This window comes from Morone saxatilis, unplaced genomic scaffold, assembly GCF_004916995.1.
Source record: "Morone saxatilis isolate NCDOM2014 unplaced genomic scaffold, NCSU_SB_2.0 Contig2, whole genome shotgun sequence".
NCBI classification, from domain to species: domain Eukaryota; kingdom Metazoa; phylum Chordata; class Actinopteri; family Moronidae; genus Morone; species Morone saxatilis.
In genome coordinates this window covers 13,000,316-13,020,284 of record NW_023339762.1, presented here as the reverse complement: position 1 = coordinate 13,020,284, position 19,969 = coordinate 13,000,316, and the positions used below count along the sequence as shown (strand labels likewise).

The window sequence follows — 19,969 nt, the reverse complement described above, 5'->3', positions numbered from 1 at the left end:
GTTTCCCATAGCCAGGAGTATTTCACAAGGCATCACAGCGCATTTTTCACCGGTCAAGGTTAAGGTGCCAAATATCCCAGTTAACTTGAACTCTTCTTTCTTTCAGGTAACTTTTTCTGTGTCCCTGATCCTGTCCATTGTCAAAACAGGCGACGCATCCCAACATGCGAACATACTATTTTTGCACTGACACGGCAAAAGAGATGGAGTCTTGGATGAAAGTCATGACAGATGCTGCACTTGTGCATGCAGAGCCAGTCAAAAGGTTCGTAAGGGCATCACTAAAATAGTACTTCTGACACAGGGCCTGTATTTTATTTGAAGTTAAATAAAGTGATTGCAGTGATTGTTTTGCTTTTGAATGGAGCAAAATACAGTTTTAAAAAGGCATTTGAGGACAGCTCGAAACAAATACAATTAACTTTGCATTCCTTGGTTCATTTTTCCATGCCGATTTTATTATTTATTTATTTATTTTTTACAATGTGTACTGTAAAAAAGTCTTTTAAAATTTAAAAAAAAAGTTCTTTTTCTTTTGATATTTCTGGTCTGTGGGTTTGTTGAAGAAGCTCTTTAATGTTATGTAACTATTTTTACTGTCAAAGTTTTTTGCAGAATGTGCATGTGGTAATATAAGCACTGTGAATGCATTGTGCAGGTTGTGCAGAGCCATGCTGGCTGATCAGGATCACTGACTCATCAGGATAGAGTTTTTTCCTTCCTTTTTTTTGAACTGTGTTAAATGTCTGTCATTTGGCGGTCTGCCTGTGTAATGCCCCCCTTTTACACAGGCAAGCAGGGGCATAATGGTGAAGTGCTTTGTAATTACAGAGCACTAGTGCCTGAAATTGACCGAATAGCTGTTAAATCAGACAGTGTGATGCTGTAATGAAGCTATATATAATAACAGCATTGTAATATCTATCTAGACTAAACAACTATCCTAATTCCAACGTATCAAGTGTCTTGTATTCTATGTACAGTATTTTTTCATATTCTAGGCTGGTGGGCAGTGTAAAACAGGATTCAGTAGCACAAATCCTTATATGGACCTTTCCCTTTAAGTGTTTTTACAATTTCTTCAAAATACTATGAGTAAATGCACACAGATCTTTCATAGGGCTAAATGTGTGCTCTACTGGGCTCGTGGAGCCACAGAAGGCTGGAGAAGACATTACGTGACTAGTACTGCTATTTAAAAGGATACAATGGAAACTCTGAAGGAATGCCTTTCCTACTGCCCTCTTATTGCTAACCCAGTGAGCCATGCTGCTAAGGGGAATTTGCCAAACTTTGAAGCTGTGACCTTGAGTCTGTCTAAGGCCAAAGAGTAGTGGTGTCTGTTACCTCAGGAGACCTCCCTAAGGACCACAGAGCTGTAGATAGGCCTTCTAGAGAGAGGGAAAAAGGGAGCCGCAAATGGATTACCAGAGCTTGAGCAGCACCTTTGTGATGTGCCCCTGCAGAAGCAGCGTTTTATTGGAGATCTGATTTCCTTTGACACGCCTGGCCTCCTCTGGCAGCTGGAAGACACATTGTCCACCTCCACCAATTTTCTTTGCACTTTCTTTTTGTTTCAGAGCTGCCCCCATTAGCAGACTTCCCAAAGTTAGTGTATTAGGTCTACAGTATATTTTAGCTGTACTTGATACAATGTCTGAAACACCTTTTACTGGTGATCTATGACGCAGATGAGTACCCCAGCTGGCAATTCATCTACTGTAGTTATCATCTTTCCATCTCTGTAGAGGTGATCTTATGTGTCTTGATTGCCTTTAGCTAACACAGGGTCTTAGATTTATATATATTGTACATAAGGCCTCCTCTTTGTCTTCATCAGGTTGGACAGGCTAAAAGTGGAGCAGTGTGGACCACAAGAGATCAACCATGTGGCCAACCACAAGCCTCCACTCACACAGCCTGAAATTCAGAACAATGAACGCAACCGTGAGGTGGACCGTGAGCGCACTGCAGCAGTCCCCTCCACCACAGCGGAAGAAGATAGGAAGCAGCGAGATGCTGAGCGCTACGGCTTCCAGAAGGAGGGGGCGGAGCGCGAGCGTCCGCTCACCAAGATCAACAGTATCAAACTGCAGCCAGCCCAGGCAGCGGCCGTCAAGGCTAACCTCATCTCGCAGCAGATTCCGACAGAAATGGACGGGTCACACCGCAGCCCCCAGGTCAATGGATCTGGTGAGCAATGTCCAGCTGATGGGATTGGAGCCCCTCCTCAGCAAAGTCCCACCCATGAGCCAGAGCGCACCCTAAACAGGACCAGCTCTATGCAGCAACTGGAGCACTGGGTCCGCACACAAAGAGGGCGCACCCCAGACGATGATACCAGGAGGTTGGTTTGAATTAATGACCTTTTGCAGGTTTAAATTATTTCAATTATTTCACTGTGCGATCTACAATTAGGAGAAAATATGCTGGCACAAGTTGTTTTAAGGTTATTGCACAAGAGGCCAAGCTTTGTCCTCATTCGACAACAAGAAGCAGAACTTGGCTAAACTTAGTATCATCTAGAAATACTGATTCACCTGCATCTTGAGACAGGAGGGATTCTCCTTAAGCATCTGAGTGGCCACATACAGTACATATGCAGACTCAGATTTTCCAAAGCTCCTTAGTCCCATTTCTTTCTAAAGCTGTGTGAGGATTCACATGCTCCTCACCATGATGTTAACACTTTGATATTACATTATAGAGTGTACCAGTAAGTAGAGCTGGGGATAAATAATAGCTCAGCAGAGCTTTTAGCCAGAGTTACTGCCTGCCACTGACCCTGCTGTGAAAGTCCCATTTTTAATTGGTTGAGATTAAACTTGCTCCCTCACAGTGTCTGTCTGCCTGCCTGTCTGCCCGTCTGTCAGTGTGTCTGTCTCTCCATATGTTTATCTGTCTGTTATTTTATTATCGGCTAGATTGTGCTCATGTTTGACAGCCTTGTCTCTTTGCCTCCACTCACTCCTTGAATAAGTTTATTTTAAAAATTGACACAAGCATCTGCTTTTGGCAAAGCATGAATTTAAAAATGATTTATCACGTATAAAAGAACAACAAGGCCTTGGTCCTTGTTTCGGTAGTGGTCCTCTGTGATAAGCATGTACACTCCCCTCTCCGTTCACTCTCGGTTCATGTCTTTCAACAGTCTCTGTTTATCATTACAAGCATGTCCTCCAGAATGATGTTTAGTTTCCATGTAGTCACAAGCATTTTTTTAAATGCTACTGGGTTTTTACAGACCAGTGAGCATTCTAGCCACAATCTGTCAGGAAGTCTCTCCCACTGCCAGCTGCACTGACTTTGAACCCACTGCTGAAGTGGAGCTTTTAAAACCATTGTTGTCTCTGGAAAGGCCTTGTCCTGGGGAGGTTCTTGAGAGTCAAGGGTCCACATTGACTCTATATAGAAGACTAGACTAGATGTGTTGTCAAAAAACTTTTGCGGGTTTGTTATTTCTTAACATGACATTGCTTTGATGAGTGAGTTAGCTAGCAAGTTATAATTTATTTGCTGATCAAAATAACCAAAAGCAGAGAAATAAAAGTCTTATTGACTATAAACTCTTTACTTTGAACCTGCCACGAGTCTAGGAAAATAAAGAAATAAATATCACATAATAAAGCAGTGGAAGAATGATTAAATTGTTGTACTGATGGTAAAGTCCTGATCAAAATACATAGACATAAAAGCAGTTCTTTGCTTACTCATCTGTGTTATTATTATTGATTAATTAGTAAATAGAAGTACTAAATTATTTGACTTTCACTAAACACCAGTTGAAGAGTTTGTCTGTGTTAATCAAGTGAATGAGATCGCTTTAACTCCCTCATAACAAATTCTGTTTTTTCTTTGTTTTTTCCCAGCATCACGTCATACCAGACGCTGCCTAGAAACATGCCAAGTCATCGGGTACCCTATATGCCTCATTATGGCGATGGCTACTGCAGTATGCCCAGGAATAGCATGGCACAGCGGGACAGCATCTGCAGCATGTCGCCATCATTGTACGACCAGGCTCTGGGTCCCTCGTCGTCTGAGAAGCGCCGCTCCATGCGCGATGACACCATGTGGCAGTTATTTGAGTGGCAGCAAAGGCAGGCCTACACCAGGCAGCCGGGGCTCTACAGCAATATGGCCAGTCCCAAAACCATGATCAATCTGTCAGCGCATGCTGCACCAAGCCACTCCATCCCCCCCTCGCCCTCCCACGGCTCCCTGTCCATGTACGGTGGCTACTCTCCAATGCGATCCTACAACATGAACAATGCCCGATCAGAGGTGTCCTCTCCCATCTACAGAAGAGACTTGAGCATTGACAGACGGCACAGGCCACAACTTAACAAGGTCAATTGAGGCACACATAAATGCTTAAAGGGTAGTTCACTTACCTTTAGCTGTATCTAGTTATGCACATAGTTATGGTTTATTTGCTCTGATTTTGAGATATCCAAACTTGAGATAAAATGGAGGTGAGTGGATTTTTGTTTGTGGTGCTTCCAACATTAAAAATATAATTGACAAAAAAAAAACATTATCCAACATAACTTCAGTGACAGAACAGTTTCTATTAGAACTACCTTTTACTAGTAAATTAAATAGTCTTTCAAAAACTGACAGTACTGACAGCATGTACTTCAGATTATTTTGGATAACAGGGTCTCTAAAAGCTTTTAGTTTTATAGTTTCCATCCATCAAGTCATTTTCGATATTTTGAGCAGCACAAGCAAAATTCCTTTCATCTTCATTGTATTTGTGGTGACAGAAAGCTGAGATGGATATCTCATTACTTGGCACGTAAAATAACACAGGGTATGTCCAAAAGGTTTCTTTGTATTTTGCTGGACTAGTCAGCTTTGAGTGATTGTTTATCCATTGTATAAAATGACGGACTGTTGTGCTTTTATTTCACTGTGTTCTGCAGTATGCCTACCCACCTGATCGGCGGTCTATGCCTGCAGGGATCCCAGTCCAGACTATCACTGCCCAGTCTCTGCAAGGCAAAACAGTAAGTCCTCGTCCATGTTGTTCCCCGTCTGTGTCCACCAGTATCTTCTAACTGAATTTCTGTAAGACACCCAGTAATTTCAAGCTTGGGCTCCACACACTTATTCATTCGGGTTTAATTGGACAAGGTTATTTTCACAACACCACCTACCCTCCCTTTCTCCCTCTTTCTGCCCTTCCTTTCCTTCCAAGAAGACGTTGTGTCAGAATCTTTAGAGACAGATTTAGGCAGAACTCAGATGTATGTTCCAAGCAGTAGGATTTAGGGTATGTTCACTTCAGGAGCTCCTTTGACTCGCTTCACATCAGTGGAGACTTAAAAACCCTGTCACTCACAACTCTCTAAGCCAGATCAGGAATTTATGTCAAAGCCGCACACAGTGCTATGTCCTCATGGCGCTGCTCAAGTTTGAACTGGATCCTGTAATAAATGCTAAACTGTTCTTCTGTCTTGAGTGGACGTGTAAACTTTGCATGCTGCTAACAGCGATAGCACCTTGGATAATCTCGTGGTCCTGAGCTGCATGAAAACACAATACCTAGATACAGCAGCTGTTCACCTATTGGGAGCCTGATACCTCTAAATCTCCTGTCCTGGTGTGTTCTCTCCTTTCCTCTACCCACTCCCCCTACGGTGTGTCCCTGTTTCATTGTGGCTGTGTTCTCCGCCCTTCCTCCCTCCCTTGCAGCCTGAGGAACTGACTCTGCTGCTGATAAAGCTGCGGCGGCAGCAGGCAGAGCTAAACAGTATCCGGGAGCACACTGTAGCACAGCTTATGCAGCTAAACATGGATGGCGACAACCCAAAGGTCAGGCCCCCAGAGATGGCCCTGCAGGCATGTGTGTTAGCGTGTGGTGTGTATGCCATATTTACCCACTTCCATTATTCATCTGGATCCAGAGGCTTTTTAATTTATTTTTTTTGTCTTCACACATGGCTGATTTAAGGAGAAAGGCACTACAGTAAGCATTTTCTCCATAAGGGACTATGCTTTGGCTTTAAGTTGTCTGTTCATCATATTTAGCTAACTTGCTTTCAACTTTTTCCCAAAATATGTGAAATATCTGGAAACAAACAGCAGCTGCCTTAAATTTGATCCATTTCAGTCAGCCAAGCAGTTGATTGAGTAATTTTTCTTCCCTAAAGAGTCCAGATAGATGTTGAAATGAAACACGCTTTTAAGCGACCAGCTAAGAAGGTTAAGGCCAATGGCATACATGAATATTAATTCAGGATTTTTGCATTTAGAGTCCCTTCTGAGATGTCAGACTACAGATTTGACCATTGCTGATGTAGGTCAACCAGGCCTGAGGTGGACGATGGTCGGGTATGAGGGGATTTGGTTTATAATCAGTTTTGTTTTTTAGCCACTACTTATTTACAATTTATTTGAAGTCTCTTTCTACCACTATAGCCAAAGATTGTTGCCTTGTAGTTTACTGCTTTCTTTGAGTTTTCCCTGCATTTGGTCAAGTCTGTATATGGCCATTTGGTCATATGGAGCTCTTTCATGTCCCATAGTACACTCATCTGCAACCTGACCTTTTTTTCTTCAGCTTGACTGACTGCCTTTCTTTCTGTCCGGAGAACTCTGGGTATAGTGTACATGACATGTTGTGTGTTTGTGAGAGTGAGAGAGAGAGAGAGAGAGAATATTCTTTTCTTTTGTCTCACTCTCCTGTTGCCTTTCTATCCTCTCCTTTTTGCTGCTGACGTTAGAACGACATTCTCTCCCATCATCTCCAAAGGAACCTCATGTATTTGGACAATCAGGTGGGGTAATGCATGAATGCATGGCCCTGTCTCTTCCTGTTATGAACTGAACTAATTTAATACGTACCCTTAATCCACTGTCTGCTAAACTAACTTAATATCTGAAATCACTCTGTTCCGTGTACTTGGGAGATATTCCATACACGGTGCACATAGAAAAGTGTGTATCATTGTCTTTCATCTTCTGTTTTTTTTATTGCTCTGAAGTGCTTTGAGAGTTTGAATAATTACAAAAGTGCATTGTATAGTACACAGAGGCACAACAACACATTTTTAATAATATAATATGGAAGATAATGTCATACTTAAATGAGCTAGCCTAAGATTTGTGTAACCATTGAGAAATATGTCATTTTGGTCTTCATACTGAAACTAAGGTAATACGGCTTAACATTGACCATCTTTTGTGACATACAATGAAATAATATTGCCAGCTGTATTTGCATCATTGATACATTAAAGTTTAACGGGAGCTTTCCACCGCTAACGAGTAAGTGTGTGAGATCTTTGCACTGCAATGTCTTCCTGATCCTGTTTCTAAGCGTCTTTTTATTGCTTCCCGTTGCTGTATCCATCCCTGTCCTCTCTGGATGTTTATGTTTGAGTCTGCTTCATGAGATAAAGCAAGCTAGGTGTGACAACATTGTTGAAGTAAAGCACTGCTATGAACTGACACTTACATATCGCTCCTCTCCACACTGGACTAGATGAAGGAAAATGACCCTTTAATCGTCATGACTCACACTTTGATTGAGAACTCTGCCCCAAGGCCTCAACTTTACCAGCAAGTAAGGCCAGCCAAAGGCTTTGCTCCGCCTCATCCTCACCAGTCGCTGTTGTTATTTTGGTCTGTTGTGCAATGCTCCTCCTCCGGTGTCCAAGTCCTCATGGCATCTTGAGACTGGTCTCCCTGTATCGTTTGTATCGCCAGCACCTCCTCATCCATTGCTTTTGACTGTTCTCCTCCTATTATGAGAAGTCATGCCAATATGGGAATGACTTGTAAAAGAGTAGTATGATGTGTATGCTTCACTTTTCAGTTAAATCCCTTCCTTACTCTCAGGTTTGTGTGTGGTTGCACCCAGATCATTTAAGCAGCAAAGCCTCTAGTCTTAACTCAGCTTGTTTTGTCTAGTGCCCTAACCAGCAAACGTTACAGTGTGATATTTCATTACCCTTTGCAGATTGTCTTCCCTCTCATTAAACAAGCCACCTGGACATAGCAAGGGGACTCTAATTATTACTTAATTCCGTGTTGTCAGACATGTCACTTCTTAGTTGTTATGGCATTAATTAAGTACAATAAGGTAATTACATTTTCACTTTTAGCAGGATTTATGAATAGTCCACTATCCGAAAACAAAACAGAAAAAGTAAAACTTTGTTTACAGTTAATTCAAGCAGTGAAATTGATGTTTGGATTTAGTGGTTTAAGGCTGAGTACACCTGAACATCCGCTGTGGAATAGACTCTATACCTAATATGGGCGGGGGGTCACATTGATGATGAAGATGAAGACTTCTAGGTAAACCCGACCTTTTTACCTGTCTGCATTACTTCCCTCTCACCCCCTGTTGTCATTCTGCTGGTGGAAAGGATAAAGAGGGCCAGCTTGTGTGTGACGACGGCTATGACATCACTTTGCCACTTTTGTGACCGCCTCTCGAGGTGTAAAAGTGCTGCCGGAGACTGCCCGCATCCACCCTCACCCTCCCACCATTCATTGGCGTACCAGCCCAGCAACAGCTGCATTCCCACCTGTTCAGCTGCCAGAAGTCTGTCTCCCTCCTCCTCCTCCTCCTCCTCCTCCCCATGTCACTTGTAATCCACACCACACAACACCACAGTGAAGCTCACTGAGCTGTGGGAGAGTCTGCATGTTCTGTGTGGAATGCCATGTGGTTCTCAGGTCCCACCTGCTTTAACTGTACCGTGCGGTTCAACCGAGGAAAAAGGTGTGAAGAAAAGTGTGTGTGAATTAATGCAGGTGTGAGTGTTGAATGCTGGTATGCAGTGGAGTCTATAAGTGTTTGGACAGTGAGTCATTTTTTGTTGCTTTGTCTCGGTAGGCCAGCACATTGGATTTGAAATGAAATAATGTCAATGAAGTTAAAGTGTGTACTCTTAGCTTAAAGGTTTTTTTTTAAGTGCAGGGTAATGAACCCAAAAATACTGCACGACCAAAGCAACCAATGTTTTTTAGGGCCAAACAGAAACATCTGAAATGTGATATGTTCCAAACTTAAGCGAAAAGCCACAAAAACAAGCACAAAGGGAAGATGGCTGCAGTTCAGGCCTGGCAGAGCGTCACATGCTAATATCTGTAAGTTGTAGACTAGCCAGTCATGATTTTAGACATATATTGAGCATGCTTACTTAAGTGTATTTAATTTTTCAGTTAATCTGAGTTGGCCCAGTAAGGATGTACATTAAAGCTGAAAGTTAACACTTTGACGTTATAGTCATGTCATTTCATATCTAGTGTGAGTACACAAAACAACACAGAAATATGTTACTGTCCTAATATTTATGGACTCTGTTTTTTTTATTTTTTTATTTAGAGAGTGGGTGAATAAAGCATGTGATGAATGGATTTTCTGGAAACATGGGATCCAATGCAGTTGAAATAATTTTCTCAGTTTGAGCGCTGTTTTTTGGAAAGAAGGATGACTTTTTCTTTTCTTGGTTTTGTAACTTCAGAAATGTAGGTTTTGTTATATAATAAACATAGGTGTTGTAATAGTGTAGAAGTAACTGGAATACAGTCTGGCATTGACTGCTTTTGTCTATTCTGGGAATATCTTTAAATAATATTGCACTTTGACTTAACGCAACACATACTCAGTTGACCACAGCTACCAGACAGGCAGAGTCCTCGGACCAGTTAGCTGCAGCGCGTGTGCTGGTGTGTTGGTGAACACAGCTTATGCGCTGACTCTAAAGTTTAGTAAGCAAGATTGTTTTACATGCCTCCCCTTGCATTTCCAATAAAACCACTGCGTAGTGCTGATGGAAACAAACGACTGTGGGTGATGAAACACGAGGCACCAGAATCTGTGTTTAGGCTGGCTGCCTCCCACTGTTGGTTTGTGAACTTAGATTGTCTGATTCAGGGAAATATGAGTTTCCACTCAAGGACAAATCCTGTGGCTCAGTGAGAGAGCCTTGTCATGACACTGCATTAGATCTCCAGATTCTAATGTGTATGTGCATATTTTGTGTCTCTGTCTAAAGTTCTGTCTTTTCTTCACAGTTGAGTCCAGAAGACTACAGGGAACACGCCTATACATGTATGCCAGAAGAGGTGGACATTGATGTAAGTTGAGTGTTGCACTTGCGCATGACACAAGGCTCCATTTCACTGAACATAATGGGTCACAACGCTTTATTGTTTTCTCTTCAGACCAAACTTAGCAGGTTGTGTGAGCAGGATAAATTGGTGAGGACACAGGAGGACAAACTTCAGCAGCTCTACAGAGAGAAGGTGAATAAACTGCTCATCCGTCATCATTACTTTCTCACATAAAACACAATTTGAAATGCTTATAAGGCTGTGGTGCCAAATGGAAAAAAATAAACTAAAAAGAATACACAGTTTAAACTGTTTAATTATAGAAATAGCTTGAATTAAGTTTATATGTACAAAGCTGACAGAGAGAAAAAAACAAACTATCTTGTTTATCTGTTTTAATGCTTAAAGGCATACTATGCAGGATTTGTCCATTGTGTTATGCAAAGTCAGGCATTCCTGCCCAGGTCAAATAACCCAGGGAGAGCTCCTTTGGTCGAGCTACATAGAGCATGATTGAGGAAAGGGAGCGATATTAGCAAGAACAAAGCAGTGAATCAGAGAAATAAAACGTAATGTTCTAATTGTTCCACAGTGGCTCTAAAGCACAAATAAAAACATCTCTATGCAGTAAGGTGCCACATTTCTTGATTTTGTGTGAATGTAGCTGAAGCGTAGCTTTATTCTGTCTGCCCTCGGCCAAACAGACTCTGACTCACAGACCTGCGGCTCTTTATGCATCCATGATACAGACAGGGAGCAGAGGATAGAGATATACAGAGACAGTGATGTAACCTGGTTGCTACATTTAAATTGAGTCCTGAACTCACCCTGCATGCTGCCCAGAGGTAGACAGCCAGAAACAATCCGCACACAAAGAAAATACAGATGCAGATGACAGGGTCACTGCAGATAGAAACACCACTGCATACTTCCAGTGGGTCATAAGTGATAATTTTTTTGGTATGAGACTATACATTGTTTTTTAGGAAAATCCTGCATACTATGCCTTTAACTATGGTCTAACTACTGTCATCACTGTGCAAGAGTTGTCTGGTTTGAAAGGCTTGCATAGCCATGTCATACTGTGTTTAACATATCTGACTGTCCACTGTCAGCACACTGTAACATTGTATTGGTCGCTTTGCAGTGTCGACAGGCATACAGAGAAAATAATCAAGTTTGAACAGTAATGAACAGTATGGCACTGTTTGTCCACCATATCTCACTCAACATTGGAGTCACTTATACGATTAAATATCTGAGTTATTGGACTCATTATAAGTTGGAAAACTATACTTTGAGCACTGAACACAGTTGTCATTTTTTTTTTTTTTAGAGTAAACAATCACTTGATTAGTCACAAAAAAGAATACACATTTTTACCAAGAAAATAAGCTATTTACAGCCATACTTTTATAGTTAATACCTTTGCACAAACTATGGGAGCTAAAAAGGCTCATGGGCCAGAAAAGTTGGAGAAGCTTGAATAATCTGTTATGACTTTGCTAAAGTTAACTGATCTAAAAGGTCATGGTGACAAATGACATACTCATGCTGTATGTGTATTTGATATGTTGTGCGTTTCTTCAGCACACCCTGGAGACAGCACTGCTGTCAGCCAGCCAAGAGATAGAGATGGGCTCTGATAACCCTGCCGCCATGCAGAGTGTCATCCAGCAGAGAGACTTACTGCAGAGTGGCCTGCTCAGCACCTGCAGAGAGCTTTCCAGAGTCACAACTGTGAGTCATACAGTACAAACACGCACATCATGCTGGACACTGACCCCCTCGTTCTTCGGGAATAAGATGAGAGTTTTTGCCTACTGTTTTTTTTTTTTTTTTTTTCAACATTGTCATTCACAAAGTGTATTCCTCCCAAACCAGGAGCTGGAGCGATCGTGGAGAGAGTATGACAAGCTGGAAGGAGATGTGACTCTGGCTAAGAACAACCTGCTGGAGCAACTTGAAGCACTGGGGAGCCCTCAGGTAGAAAAGTTCTTGAGACTGAAGCTGTGCTGCTTTATTCTTTCACCACTGCTGCTTTCTAAGACTGGCATGGTATAATAGTCAAACTTTGGTTGGAGTACATTTACTGCAGAGCTTCAAACAAAACTGAAAATGTGGCAGATTACCTTGAACACCCAGTCATCCTTTTTGTAGACACTCTTCTTTTCTTTGGGGAAAAAGTAAAGAAGATTGCTGTGCTCTTGTGCCCTTAGCTGCAGCATGGAGGATAGTAACTGTGAGATCAAAGCAACATAGTGAGTGATTGATGGCTGTAGTGATGATAGAGCAGTTCTTAATTAATTCTGCCTTTTATCTTGTCCTTCATCGCGGGAGAGGTGTAGAGACAGAGAGAAACTGTTCTGACAGTCAGGGTGCCTGGACATCCTCTTCTTAAGTGTCCTTCACTCACAGACAAACCTGCCATCAGTAAGGAGGAGATAATTACAAGCCTGTTTCTCTTGCTCTTCTGCTCTTCCATGTCTCCAGAACACCAAGTTCAGTGTTAATTTGCAGGTAATGTTAGGTGATTTGTGAACGTGTGTGTTTGTGTGTGTGTGTTTTCTGTTCACGCTCAGACCGAGCCTCCCAGCCAGCAGCACGTCCAGATCCAGAAAGAACTTTGGAGTATTCAGGATGTGATGGAGGCCCTTAATAAACATAAAGCTCAGAGAAATGCTGATGGTGTAAACTCCTATGGGCCCATGACTAACTTCAGCAAGCACAGAAATGAGGTAAGGCACCACTAACAGGGACACCAAACAGTACACTTGGTCCTAAATTCTGAAACAGTTAGGCATCAGATTAATTAGTTGAACATCAGAAAAACATATAGACAACTATTGTGAAAATAAAGGTATTGAGGTAGTGATTCACTTCAGCCTCTTGTGGCCGAAATGAGTATTGCAACAACAAACCCTGAAAACTTTTTTCACCTGGTAAACCTTTTTTTGCCACTTGTTTCACAGAAGAAAAAAAAGTTAAGAACTTAGAAAGATTGTCATGGCAAAGTCTTTTCCCACCTCCTTTAAATCATAAATACAAGATCAGACTTTCTTTGTCACTTGCCTCTCAGGGCTTCTGTAGTTCTCTTTACCCAGATCTCCTGTAGTTTTGTGGATGATGACCAACTTAAGCTGAGTGCTCAAACTTCCAGCCCCGCTCGTGGACAGTATGATTGCTGGTATCTGACTGGATGTGTCACCCTGTAACAGCATATTGTAGCTTTCTCTCTGGCTACTCAGCTGGCTTGGTTGTCCAGTGGGCCAGAACTACTCTGTACCAGATGGTGGTTGCCTTGAGCGTGCATGGTGGCGCCATGTGTCACCTTGCTTCCTGTCCTGTCATGCCCTGTATAATCCCCAGGAGGAGGACTCGGTACCCCCACGGCCACCCCTACCCCAGTCCTACGAGCCAAACCCCCCCACCGTGCCCCCACTGCCCTCTCATGCCGGTGTGCGCCCTTCAACCCTCCACAGGCCGGAGGACAGGAAGGCCAGTCACAGGAATGGCACACACAGCGTAAGCTTGTTGACCCGTTGCCCCCAGCTGTGTCATCACGTCATTGCTCGCTGTGATGGTTTCCACTTTCATTTTGACGGACATCAACACTCTTTTTGGTTGTTTTTGGTTGCATCATATCCCTTTATTTACTTGATGCATTTCTCCCATCATCTTTTTTTTTTGTTCACTTAGTTGGATGAAGCCTCATTCGTGTATTTTGTTAAATTGCCTTGTCTTCCTTTTCCGTGTCTGTTTCTTTGTGTTCAAAAATAGTGATTTTGTTCAGTTTGTTGTGTTCAACATGTCTGAGTTTAAATGTGTCTGCCTGCTGCCCGCTTTTTCATTTGGCTGTAAAAGTGTATGTAAAACGCGAACTACATGGAGAGTTTTTCTTCAAGCTCTCTATATTTATGTTTTAAGATGGCCTAGTCTGTAAAAACAGTTTGTAGAAAAATGAAGTTTGTTTGCCTTTTTCTTTGAAGTCATTCTGAAAGAAAAAATGTCACTTTTTCAGATGTTTAATGTATCAGTTTGAAACCAAACTATAAATCAGAGATGTGTGTTGAACTTCTGTCTTTGTGATCGACAGGGCCCAGACTACAGGCTCTATAAGAGTGAACCAGAGCTCACCACAGTGACCGAAGTGGATGAGAGCAATGGAGAGGACCGATCTGACCACCCGTCTGATAGAGAACATTCTGGAAACAAAGGTGCATTCGAGTAACTCCAAGTAATACGATGCTAGTTTCTGATAACTCTGCAGTTTTCCAATAAATTGTCCATGTTGTCGCCTAAAATTATACTGAACTCGTTTAGAGCACTGATAGTTGCCATGGTTACCATAGAATTTACACAGGCATCACTTTGACACAGATGATAAATACTAAGGTCAGGGTTTTCTCCACAGGCTAGCTCAGAATATCACTAAGTAAATCTCATGACAGCCATTATTGGGCAGGTCTGTATTTAATTAACACTCTGTAAATCACAATTTTTTTAATACGGTAGGTTTAAATATGTATGAGTGCTAAAATAACTTGGTTATTCTATTTACTCCACTCTATTTAGACTTAATGCCACACTATATTCGTATATTCTCTGTGAAAAGGTGGTTTAGAATTTCCAAAAGAGCAAAGTAGCCTAAATTTGATGAAACAGCTTGCACAGCATAATCCAGGTGTTCTGAAGTTGAATGATTACACTGTAGCTCCACACTTGTTCCACACCACCACACAATCAATAGTAGCAACCTGCCGATGCTGCCTGCAGACACTGTGAAAAATACTGCAATTGTTGATTGAGTATACTTGATGCCAGATTATATATTCCCAGGGTTGAACTTGAAGGTCTCGTAGATACACAAATGATTTTATTCTACAGATTTGAGAAAAATAAATTTACAAACAACAAACTTACTGGCCAAACTGCAGTTGCTGTATTAGTAAAGTTCTAATATTTCTTAATTGTTTTTCCTGAAGTAATTTTTTTCTGTTTTGAACATAACTGTATTTTAACATTGTGCAAACTCAGTTCATATTATTGCCCTAGGAGTATGCTCTTCATTGCATTTCTATTAATGTGTTGTATAATTGTGTATAATGTGTCATTGACCCAGGTGGCTTACTGACCTCTTTTCTTTTTTACCTGCCAGGGATGTCCTACCCAGTTGGCATAGTTCCACCTAGGACCAAATCTCCAATACCTGAGTCTTCCTCCATTGCTTCGTATGTTACCTTAAGGAAGAGCAAGAAGCCGGACCCCAGGACGGTGAGTCTCTGGACTGGCTCTTGGAGTGATGTCACTTCTAATACTAAATTGTTTTTAGGATGTTTTAACCTTTTGAACCACCGCATGCTGCTAGATTTAGCCGTAAATTGTCTGAAACTAACTTGAAAATGTAAAAAGGGCTTTTTTTTTTTCCTATGTGGCAAACCAGACATCTTTGTTTCTAAGTAGTAGAAAAACAATATGCTTTTTGTTTTTGCATTTACTCCCCTCTTAATTGGTTGTTTTGGTTATTAAGCTGGTGGTTGAAAGCTAACATGGCAGAAGAGGCCACTCATAGAATGGCCAGGGTGTGACTCATGCACTTAAAACCAGGCTGTCATAAAATAGATGCCAAGCTTGGTTTATACAGTTTCCAGCCTCAAACACTATGAACTTAAATAAACTAACCATGTCATTAGTGCACCACACTGTAGGGTGTGTCCTGTTTTTAGTGTGTCTGTATGCGTTTGTGTTTGAAAGATGGACATATAGTATAAATGAATCTACACGAACTTTGGGAAACGTCAGCTTCACACATACTGTAGTCTTCCCTGTAGGCCATATAGCCCATGGTTGGGAGCGTGAGAGCGGGTCACAGGCCTGTAGAGTTCATCTTAGGCCCTTGGATACCAGCCTGTTGAACAATCTGGACAGTGGAGGCTCCGTCCTCAGGCTCTGGACTGAAGCCAGATCTGCCAGCCCCTCCAGCATGGCACAAACCTGAACAGTGAACAACTTCTCCTCAGTTCACTTCACGTCATATTCTCTCCCGCTCAGGCATTAACAGGCCCCCCTGCCTCTCTGAGTGCACCCATGTGTGCCAGGAGGAGCATGTGTGTGCACAGCAGCCAGTACGCTTGTTTCCACATTTGTTTGGACTTCTGGTCATTTTGGCTCCAAGAGAGTGAAAATTAAAGAGCCATTTCACAACCGTTATTGTGGTTATTGTGTCAGTCTTGACTGTTTGCTTGGTTTAAAGAAGCTAAATGTTTTTCCAGTAAGTGCAGTATTTCCAGAGGAGATGTGATTATTCTACTTGGTCAAGTTTCAACAATACATACCGAGTATTCACTGCGAACGCCGCACATCTGACCTGTGGCTCTGCGTAGTAAAACTTCAGCATGGTATATTTGTCTCCTAGCATTGTATATCTGACAGTGATGCTACATTATTATTAACTTCTATTTATTGTGTGTGTCCCTCTGCATGTCTGTGGTGGTCATCTCTGAACAGGAGCGTCCACGCAGTGCGGTGGAGCAGCAGCTGTGTGCTGTGGAGAGCAGCCGGCCCAGAATGAGTGTGGAGGAGCAGCTGGAGAGGATCCGCCGCCACCAGCAGGGTGCCCTCAGGGAGAAAAAGAAAGGCCTCAGCATCCGGGGTGGCAGCCAGGAGAACACTCCCTCTCGCAGTCACTCATTTACTAAAGGAAACCATTTTCCCAGCATGCAGGTATTTGGAGACGGGCGTAGATACTAAGGCTAAGGCACTAACGTTCAGAGTAGGCTGAAATCAAATCCTGGGTTCATTTTTCGTCTTGTCTTTCCTGTGTCTTTTTTTAGTCCCAAATGAGGCGCAGAGACGAGGTGATCAGCTGTGACATTCAGGAGCTGGAGGCTTCACTCAGGCAGCAGGAGGTGGTGAGGGAGCAGGAGACGCCTGCTGAGGAGATTGCTCGTCTCAAAGAAGCCTCGCAGGTTGACCACTTAAATGTGGACCGCGAGGTAAGTCACTGCAGTTGGCTGTCCTACTCATCAGGTGGCTGTCTTAGTCATCAGACTGAGAGGGCTAATATTATCACAGGAAATTTTTACCAAAGACACATATAGTATTGTGGGTTTGATTCTTAATAGCACAGTAAAAGGAATAATTAAAGAAAATAGTTTAATTACATCGTATTAGTGCAATTAAAAGACATATTTTTTAATAAATTATGTTCTGAAAGAAACTTGATATTGAACTTATCCTGTAACTAAATGCCTTTGTACCTTGAAAGTGTTGCAATTCAGTGTAACACAGCTTGTTATCTAAAGCAGAATTGTCAGGGAAATAATGCCAATTGGTATCTTTCTTTGTATCTCTAAGTAAATTCTGAAAAGGAAAAATATCCTTTGATCTTAGCTAGATGAAGAACCATGTCTCTGTGGACCACAGTGCAATTGACACCATATTTCACTGTGAAAATAGCTATAAAAATGATTTGTTTAATCATATTTAAATCAATGCAATACCATTCTTACAGGTCCTCCTAAGAAATCAATCTACCAAAAAATCAATCTACCAAAATGCAAAGTTGCAAAACTTTGCAGCCAGGATTTATTCCAATGCCAAGCTGAGCATGGCACAATGATCCTTATAATAAAATCTTTTTTACAAGCTGCCTATAAGCCAAACACTTGATTATAAGGTGCTTCTTGCTGTTTTTATAAGAGTTCACTGCCTTTCTCTGGATTACATCAATGAACTCCTTACAGTTTACTGATCTCTGCATGCTGCAGAATGTCTCGCATTAAGTGTTTCTCGCTGACGGTGATGCTCCTTTTAGTTCTTACATACACCCACAATTGTGCATGTGTTATGTATGTATTTAATTAGAAATGTCTTTCTGATTTATAATTCCTCATTGGTGACACTTTTAGCACATAGTATTCCATTCATTTGCGTGAAGTGTGCCATGTTAAGTGTTTCTTTGTGTTTTTTTCAGCTTTCTGTGCCTGACAAAGTGCTGATTCCTGAGCGCTATGTGGAGTCAGACCCCGAGGAGGCTCTGAGCCCTGAACAGGAGGCTGATAAGCAGAGAAAAGTAGATCGCATCAAAGCCCTCATCGCCAAAAACAGGTAAACACCCCATCGTGGTCTTATCTGTACCAGTACTGTTTTATCAGCATGGACAGGGCTGCTCAGACCCTTGATGTTAGGTAAGGATCCTTTGGTGAAGTGGCTATCGTTGAAGGTGAGTGCTGATATTTCCCTACAGATGTCATGCATGAAATTGTTTGTAGAAGTGAGGAGCAAGGTTGGGGTTATAACAGGACATCACCATGTATGGCTCTAAAGTGCCCACACTCCCTTGCATGCTCTTCCCATGCAGATCAGTGCCTGGAGGTTAAGAAACGTCTTATCTGCTAGCCACTGTGACATTTTATTCTAAATGTCAGCCCTCTTGATTTGATTTGAAGCAGATAGCTTGTCTGTCCCGGGGTGTTTATTCTGTAATTACGTTGACAATGAAAGCTGTATACTGTATATTACACAGACCTTTTTGTACGTGTGTGCTTCCAGCATGCAGAACGTGCTGCCGAGTGTGGCTTTAAGCCCAGAGGAGGAGACTGAAGAGGAGGTTACCATACAGGAGAAGGAGAAGATGATTAATATCTCCTACGAGCTGGCAGCAGAGGCCTCCAAACGCAGCAAGCTGGTAGCAGGTACATCTCTCGAGAGAAGAGGGAGGAGTTGGGGGAGGTTTGATCAAAAGAATGCATGTAATAAAACAAAAGGTAGTGTGAGCCTGTTTTTAAAGATCACAACTTTTTTTATTTTGGTTTGTCAAACCATCCATTGTTTTATGTGTTCAGTCATTTATCATTGTACTCGCAGTAGTTTCTTCATTAATTTCATTGACTTCAGTGGTTATTTTCTGTGTTGTTTGAGTAGCTGCTGGTATAATTTTGTTTTTTTGTGTGTGTGCCTCGTGTGTTTTCAACATGTTGCTCTGTCTCATTGCAGTGAAAAGCTTGTCGCCCTCTTCCCCACCCCTTCCACAGTCTCCTAACACACCCCCTCAACTCACTGATGGGTCTCACTTCATGTGTGTCTAGTAGCACCAGTAAGGGCCTTCATCAACCTGTTTTGTCCATACTCACAATGCTAAAGTGTTCTCAGTGTTTTATTTGTTGTCTCTGGGGAGAAAAAGCACGTCACAGTGAAAGGGTTAATGAAGCATTATGTAAAAGTATAGGGGATATATGTAAGGATACAGTTACTGTATGATCTGTTTGTTCTGTGTTGCTGTGGACAGTTTTTTTTCTCATCTTGTGGTATTTCTTGTGGTATGAGAAGTCACGTGACTCAACTCAACATTGCTGCAGGGCCATTACTTTTTCACATTTTACAATATTTGAAGACTCAAATTACTAAAATACTGCATTGTAGATCTATGAGTTTTGGGGAATTCTTAGGTCTCCATTGTCTAGTGTTATTGTTGGAGCATATTTGAACAACCTTTGCCTCCATTATAAAACCTCCCCTTCTCTTCCTGCAGCACAGGCTCTGGCCTCAGTGAAAACCTACACATGAAGGAAACAGCAGCAGAGGTATAAAGATGCCTCAGAAGACTTCCCCCAAGGACATCAGCACAAGGCCACGGCCTACAGAGAGAGAAACTGCCTACTCCGGGGTCTTAACCTCTGACTTCTGTATGCTCACTGTGACGTCTTAAGCTCCTGTGCCACCAACAAGACTTTTTCTGTGTGACATTTCTCTGTTATTGTCCCTCTTTGTGGCACCACACTCTCCTCAACCTGGTGAGACAATACAGCTTTGATCCTGTTATTGTTACAGTTTCATTTTTCAGTTTTCCAATGCTTTCAAGGTTGTTTTTATTATTTATATGGTTTTATTA

At 42.0% G+C, this 19,969-nt stretch overlaps 1 protein-coding gene across 10 annotated transcripts in view; it reads left to right on the top strand.

The window, feature by feature from the left end:
- The window catches only part of plekha5 (pleckstrin homology domain containing, family A member 5), a 73,664-nt gene extending 53,695 nt beyond the window's left edge, over positions 1–19,969 (top strand). For 5 of the 10 annotated variants that reach the window (XM_035665155.1, XM_035665154.1, XM_035665161.1 and 2 more), the window contains 19 exons: positions 150–265; positions 1,841–2,347; positions 3,870–4,350; positions 4,929–5,012; positions 5,701–5,820; positions 6,732–6,785; positions 10,039–10,101; positions 10,189–10,269; positions 11,668–11,817; positions 11,962–12,063; positions 12,660–12,815; positions 14,174–14,294; positions 15,236–15,351; positions 16,585–16,800; positions 16,911–17,072; positions 18,053–18,186; positions 18,631–18,773; positions 19,075–19,174; positions 19,610–19,963. In XM_035665155.1, coding sequence (XP_035521048.1) covers positions 150–265; positions 1,841–2,347; positions 3,870–4,350; positions 4,929–5,012; positions 5,701–5,820; positions 6,732–6,785; positions 10,039–10,101; positions 10,189–10,269; positions 11,668–11,817; positions 11,962–12,063; positions 12,660–12,815; positions 14,174–14,294; positions 15,236–15,351; positions 16,585–16,800; positions 16,911–17,072; positions 18,053–18,186; positions 18,631–18,773; positions 19,075–19,166 — 2,898 coding nt within the window. In that variant the 3' untranslated portion in view covers positions 19,167–19,174; positions 19,610–19,963. Of the gene's footprint in view, positions 1–106; positions 266–1,840; positions 2,348–3,869; positions 4,351–4,928; positions 5,013–5,700; positions 5,821–6,731; positions 6,786–7,492; positions 7,574–10,038; positions 10,102–10,188; positions 10,270–11,667; positions 11,818–11,961; positions 12,064–12,659; positions 12,816–13,446; positions 13,603–14,173; positions 14,295–15,235; positions 15,352–16,584; positions 16,801–16,910; positions 17,073–18,052; positions 18,187–18,630; positions 18,774–19,074; positions 19,175–19,609 lie in introns of all 10 variants that reach the window. The other 5 variants (XM_035665164.1, XM_035665157.1, XM_035665163.1 and 2 more) reach the window with 4 other exon arrangements.